Source organism: Zerene cesonia, chromosome 29 (genome assembly GCF_012273895.1).
Source record: "Zerene cesonia ecotype Mississippi chromosome 29, Zerene_cesonia_1.1, whole genome shotgun sequence".
Taxonomy (NCBI): Eukaryota; Metazoa; Arthropoda; class Insecta; order Lepidoptera; family Pieridae; genus Zerene; species Zerene cesonia.
In genome coordinates this window covers 5,087,936-5,094,890 of record NC_052130.1, presented here as the reverse complement: position 1 = coordinate 5,094,890, position 6,955 = coordinate 5,087,936, and the positions used below count along the sequence as shown (strand labels likewise).

At 31.9% G+C, this 6,955-nt stretch overlaps 2 protein-coding genes across 3 annotated transcripts in view; one reads left to right on the top strand and one right to left on the bottom strand.

Moving 5' to 3' along the window:
• Positions 1-3,218, bottom strand: part of LOC119838031 (serine/arginine repetitive matrix protein 2-like) — a 14,400-nt gene extending 11,182 nt beyond the window's left edge. The window contains exons 1-4 of the mRNA XM_038363844.1: positions 3,053-3,218; positions 2,271-2,438; positions 1,798-1,957; positions 768-866 (exon numbers count right to left, since the gene is read on the bottom strand). Coding sequence (XP_038219772.1) covers positions 768-866; positions 1,798-1,957; positions 2,271-2,438 — 427 coding nt within the window. The 5' untranslated portion in view covers positions 3,053-3,218. The remainder of the gene's footprint in view (positions 1-767; positions 867-1,797; positions 1,958-2,270; positions 2,439-3,052) is intronic.
• A 1,374-nt stretch (positions 3,219-4,592) lies between these two features.
• Positions 4,593-6,538, top strand: LOC119837951. Of its 2 annotated transcripts, none has more exons than XM_038363747.1 (2): positions 4,593-4,783; positions 4,855-6,538. In XM_038363747.1, exons 1-2 carry the CDS (start codon positions 4,678-4,680, stop codon positions 6,282-6,284), a joined length of 1,536 nt encoding a protein of 511 aa, XP_038219675.1. In that variant the 5' UTR covers positions 4,593-4,677; the 3' UTR covers positions 6,285-6,538. The 2 variants fall into 2 exon arrangements, with proteins under 2 accessions (XP_038219675.1, XP_038219674.1); XM_038363746.1 differs by having other exon boundaries at positions 4,849-6,538.
• Positions 6,539-6,955: the final 417 nt, after the last annotated feature.

Here is a 6,955-nt window from a genome sequence, read left to right as displayed (position 1 = left end):
TAGGCGTGTAAAGCCGCATCCTTGGTTCCAAGCATTTTTACACAACAGGTGTGTTTCAGCAGCCAACGTGTTAATATTTGCTTATGGAAAAGTCATGTTGTTAATTACACATGCATTATATATGTAAAGCAAACAAAATTGTTTATGATAATATAATAATTAAAACCAAAAGAATTACTTCCGTATTTCAATAATCAATACTTTTCTATACATTTACGTCAAAAAAATACTGGACAGTGAAAATAAACCTCCCAAGAAATATCCAAAAAATAATATATAACAATTATTTTGAAAAACATCTGCGACACAATTACACACGTATTATTCAAAAGAAACGGATCACTTACATCACTAGTGATATTTAAAGCAATACACACTAGCTTTTGCCGGCGGCTTCGCATAGTTAATTCGGGGTAGTTTAATAGATGTTATTAGACATATAAAACTTCCTCTTGAATCACTCTATTAAAAAAAACGCGTCAAAATCCGTGCAGCATTTTTTGGGATTATCGCGAACAGACAGACAGACGCGGCCAGGAACTTTATATTATAATATATAATTATTGAAAACTTGCTTTAAATTTGTTGAATCATTTTCTAAAACTCAGTCTAATTTTACAGATACTATAAACAGAACATCCAGAAACTGCGATGTATTTGATGCATGCAGTATATGTGTTCCATTTAGCTTATCAATCAGTTAACATGTACACAAATAAGGTATAAATAGATTATCAGATACTTTTTATTATGAAACATATAATTACCGGGCATAGAGGCTCTGTGAGTGTGGACAATCACGTTAGTTGCTGCCGGCTCACTCGGGCGCACCCTCCGCGAGCGGCCTCGTCCGGCGCGACACAGCGCTATGGATATATATTTAGTTTATTGTTAAACGTAATTAAAATTCATAAATTTACTTTTATATATCAAGTGTTAAAGTTTAAATTTCAATAAAAAAAGCAAAAGAAGCATTTCTAATCAGCACATCAACTTTTTTTCAATATTATTGATACAACATCCTACTATCCTACTTCCTACTAATATGATAAATGCGAAAGTTTGTTGCTCTTTCACGCAAAAACTACTGAACCGGTTGCAATGAAATTTGGTACATAGACAGCTGGACAACTGGAATTACATACAAGCAACTTTTTATCCCGATATTCCTACGGGGTACGGACTTGCGCGGGTGAAACCGCGGGGCGCAGCTAATATTGATATAAGTCAACAAATTGATCTTTTTGTAAAAATCCTTTACTTCAACCAATTAAAGCAAGCAATTTGATAAGCGAATTTGGCAAGCATTGAATGCAGTTTTATTTCTTTTCAAGAAAAATGGATATGTTATCTTTGAGTTAAATTTTCTACAGTATACTGCATACATAAACAGTAAAATAAAATAATATTAAAATGAAATCTTGTATTAACAATTAACAGGCCGCATAGCAATGTATCTGAGTCCGAGTGCATTGATAAAAATATTTGTAGCTACTGTATAATAAATAACTCATTAGTACTAAATTCTTGTGCCGTGTAAGTAGCCATGCTCCTTGGAAATACCCCGATTGATTTATATTATAATTTCCTAAGTTTAGAAACTAAAGACTTTTAAATGGATTTTAAATGTGATTTAATCATTATATTATTTACCTGACTTTTCGAATACTTTACAGCGAGCGTGATCACGGGGAGACTTTCTAAATGTATAATACTCGCTTAAAATCAAACACAAGAAAATACTAATTTCAATTTTCAGATCAATTTGTGATTAATAGATTTATGCTAGGATCTTACCAGGCTGGGCAGCATTGGGTCTGTGCCGTAGCGGGTCCGCATACTCCCAACGCAAATGGCGCCCCCCGAGCGAGATGACGTCACCGTGGCGCAGCGCCGCTACGCTCACCGCCGCGCCGTTCACCAGCGTCTCACCCTCTGAGACACTTTGTACCACCGTCTGGTATACGAGAACATGACAATTAATTATGTAAAGTTAGTTTATTCTCTAGTCAATTAATTCTTCTTGTGTAATGTTTTAATGAGAAGTAATAAAATGTGATACATATTCTAATCTATCATTCATAAATATAACTTTATATATGACATTTGTCATGTTACTTATGTATCTTCTTGGTTGCACTCTATTTAAGAAAATGACTCACTTTGCACTACTACTACACTACTACACTGATATTTCAATCTGTTTTCGAACATACATTTTATATAAACTTTTAGTTTATCACTCATAGGTTAGAAACACACAAACATACCTGGTTAGCATGCACAACAACGGTAGCGTGATGCGGGCTGACAGTGGGCAGCATCACCCGTATATCGCACGCCGGATCCGTGCCCAGTGTGGCCAGGCCTTCGGCCAGCGGGTACTGCTTGACATCGCGACCGGCGCGGTCCAACACCACGAGCCGCCCGCCTGACATCTACGGAACAATTTACGATTTGCCTTATTTACATGTGTACAGCCCCTAAAATACAAAGATGGGATCATACTGACTTCAACAAATAGTGTAGCTGGAGACTGACAAAACTTTAAAATTAGAAGAACCTACGTACAAGTTTGATAATTCATTAAATAGGTCCATTACAATTACGACGACTTGAAATTTTTAACAAACAATCAAAAATATATATGAATTAGACTAGACAAATAACTCTTGCGTAAAACAAATTAGACGCACATTAGCAAGCAAATCAAAACATTAAAATATAAATTGGTTAGCATAAAAGGACAACATAAAATTTCTTGTTCGAGATTCCATTTTATTTGGACGTATTCTATATATATCGAATTGTAATGGAAACAATTGAGCCCCAAACAAAAATAATGTTTCCCGCCAATAACTCCTGATATAACAATTTTATTATTTAACTTAAATAGTAAAAACAATCACATCGTGCGGTACATACTTCTCAAAGTTTTATTAATTATGTTTAATAAACTGCAGGAATGATAATTATTTATTCATAAAAATGAATAATATTTTGAAAATGTAATGAAGCGTGTGCATTATCGGTAAGAGCTACTTATACTTACTTATATCCAAAAATGTTTTATGTCACGGATTAGTAAGGATAAAATAATACCTATATATTAATAAAACCACATTAGGCACGATAATTATTAACACGATCGCTCACAAACACTATTCTCAATGCTCAAAAATAATTATTAATGGCGTCGGCATCAAAACTCAAAAGTCAAAAGTAAAAAACGTTTGTGGATTGTGAATATTTTAAAATTGTCAATGTCAAAAAATTAAAATAATATTTTATAGTCTATGGTTTCTTCTATCTGTAAAATCGCCCTATTACATTTTATTGTATCAACGTCTTAGTGTAGGTATGCAGTTCATATTATCTTTTTTATGTAATAAAAATAATATAGCTCATTGCTCAGTAATATTTTAAGATAATAATAATATTTATCATGTTTTCTGGCAAATAGAGTTTTATTTATTTATTTAATAAATGTAAAATGTTATTGTTATTATAGATTGTTAGTTCAGATTTTTATGAATAATAACACCGAACAAGAATACATGGCCATGGCTTTCATATTTTTCCACTCGTAATAAACGTAACTCGTAGTAAACGTAAACGTTTACTCAGTTTGCACAACACGTGTGTTGCACAAATTGGCATTAAATGAGATTAGTATGAACTTTTGAACAAGATATTTGATTATTTTATATACATTTTTTAATTCTTTAATAATTTACTTAATTAATTATACAAAGTTTTTGTTATAAAGTGAATGCTTATATTTCTAATTCATAGTAGTAAAAAAGGCACATCTTCTTGATTCAAATTATCATTAACATTAATTTGATTGCATTTTACTGATAACCGAGGTGCATTAGCACTTTACTTGTTCAAGACATAATATTAAAGCTATTAAGAACTACTATTTGGTATGACTATTTCGAAATATACAATCCCTACTGATATTATAAATGCGAAAGTAACTCTGTTTGTCTGTCTGTTTAACGCTTTCACGCCTAAACCACTGAACCATTTTTTTTGTAATTGGTATGAAGGTAGAACATGGGAAAGGACATAGGATAATTTTTATCGCGAAATAAATTGTAGAAGGAGTTGAAATAGGGAGCTGAAAGCGATGTAACCGAATTCCACGCAGGCGAAGCCGCGGGCGGAAAGCTACTAAAATATAAAATAAAAATATCTAGTAAGGGGGTCAACTTGAGTGTGCAAATTTGTTTAATTAATTATACATCAAAGACGAACAAATGATGAACAACAATATTGAAAAGTTAAAAATAAAAAAGGGGAGGCCAAATTCAGTAAGCTTTTATGGAAACATGTTTGCGTTTTGCGCACTGTGAGAACGAAATTACAATGTTACTAAAATCCTCAAATTAGCAACTGTAGAAAAGACGATGTCGAGATGAGTTATAGTATACTACCACGTCTGTATTGGATAAAAAGGTTTATTTATATCAATAACGTCTATGATTATGGATTACTACCAACGGTCGGCTTTCATCGGTAGACGCTAAAGCAAAGAGCACTAGTGACTAGCTAGAGTCAAGACATAGAGTCTAGAAAAGTCAGAAGTGCCAAGTGACAATTTTATACCTAATTTAATTGTTTATAAATTCACCAAAATAAAAATATATCGGTTATATTAATAACTCAGCTATGGATGTCAATAATTCACACAATCAAAGTTATTGGTTTGTTGTACGTGAAGACCATAGCAATGTTATATTCAGCAGTAATAATTTTACAATTCAAAATCCTCAAAGTATGTATAACCACTTAAAAACATTGATTGTAAATCTCAAATATTTTTTATATTATGTTTCTCAGTTACAGGTCAAGAAACAAGATTTATAGTGGACACAGGTGACAACCGACAGTTTATGCAAGTTGACAATATTCAAACTCTCCAAGAAGAACCTACAAAAGATATTTGTAAGGAAATAAATCAAACTAAAGAAACTGAAAATTTTTGGGACAGAAATAAAGTTAAACTTCTATTAACATTGTGTCGTGAAAATGGTTACAATGTAACTGTGGACAAATTTGATTTAAATGAAATTGCAATTTTAGTTGGAACTACACCTGAAGAATGTGATAAAAAATTCCGGAATTTGCGTCGGACTTACATCAGATTAATGAGGAAAAAATTAATGGGAAAGGATATTAAATGGGTACATTTCAACATCTGCGAAGACTTATTCAAAGATTGTAAAATGTTGAACCCAGCTTTAGAACCTTGGGAGGACGGGAAAGTCAGGCAATTATTAACACTTTATATTGAAAATATTCATAAATTCCGCGATCCTAATTTCTTACAAAAAGATGTTTGGAAAGACATAGCATCACAAATAAATACTACTGAATACAATTGCTATCACAAATTCAAAAACTTAAAAAGGACGTACTTTAATTGGCTTGAAAGAAGCAGAGAAACTGGAAAACTGATAAAGTGGCCCTATCACCATTATTTTGAAAGAATATTTTATAATTACAACCCAGACCTTGGCCCATGGGATAGAAATAAAATCAGACAACTTATAAATGCATATTCAGAAATAGCACACATGTTTAGAAATCCCAAGTATCAAAAGAAAGAATTGTGGAGGGAAATATCTAGAAAAGTTGGTGAGAGTCCCAGTAATTGTGATAGAAAGTTTAGAAACTTGAAACAAACCTACATAAGGTTAAAGTTGAGAGCCAACTCTGGACGCTCTATTACCAAATGGAGATATTACAAAGACTTTTCAACTATATTTGAAAATGAATCTTACTCAGTTATGAATGATGGACTAGAAATTGTTTACAAATCTGCTGAACAAGATTACATAAAACAATTGCTGAATTATTACATAGACAATAAAGAAAAATTTAGAGATCCACTTGTAAAGAAGAAAAATTTATGGAGACTAATTGGATCTAAATTAGGTTTGTCTCCTGAAGAGTGTGATAAAAAATTTAGAAATTTAAAACAGACCTACATAAGATTGGCAGAAAGGAAAAGTTTATCTGGGAGAAACAATGGATGGCCTTATTATTCATATTTCGAAAGAATCTATGACGAACCAAGGGCATTTGGCAAAGAATGCAGTCACAATTGCAATATGGATAATGTTACTCTTAAAGAAATCAGAAACATTGTTAAGGATGCTTATGAAGTAAAGGATAATGACAAATTTGAGAGACTTGTGAAAGTTGTAGAAGAAGCAAATGACATTCAGAGGGAAAGGAATAGAATACTTCAAGCTTTATTGAATAGGAAATGAAGCGTTGTGAAAATATGCTTCTTACTTATTGACAATCTGTTAAGTCCTCTTAGAGATGGAGCTAGCATACTTTGCAATTGTTTTACTGGTCTCTAAGGGAAACAGTATAGACTGGGATTTCCATTTAAAAAGCTCCAGGCTAAGGAAGTCTAGTTGGATGGCGATTTTAAATTTTGGTATAATCCATTGTAGTTAGTGCATTAAGCATTAAATGATTAATTATACGAAATAATAAGATCTTGATATTGGATGTTCAAAATAGTTTTATTTAATCTATGAATTTACTTAACCTCAACTACTTCTACCTACTACCATAATCTTATTTTATCTGTGCCACTATTAGTATTGATAATAGGATAGTATAAGCACAGATAATGTAACATAGAACACTATACTAGTTATAAGATAGGTATAAAGTATCGTATGGTTGACATGTTTTATTTGTGTATTTATTTTTACACTATTCATTGTGTGACATGAAAAAAACTATAAAAAAAATGGTTGCCTGTAAAGTCGGTTTTACGGGCAAAGATTTTACGTGACAACGTCTTTTTCTCGGTAGAATATTTATTGATATGAATATATTAAATTGCACAATAGGAACAAGGAATTGAATGAAAATAAGAATTGCACAAATTTTAACTATAGAAAATATATTTTGTTTACTAAAA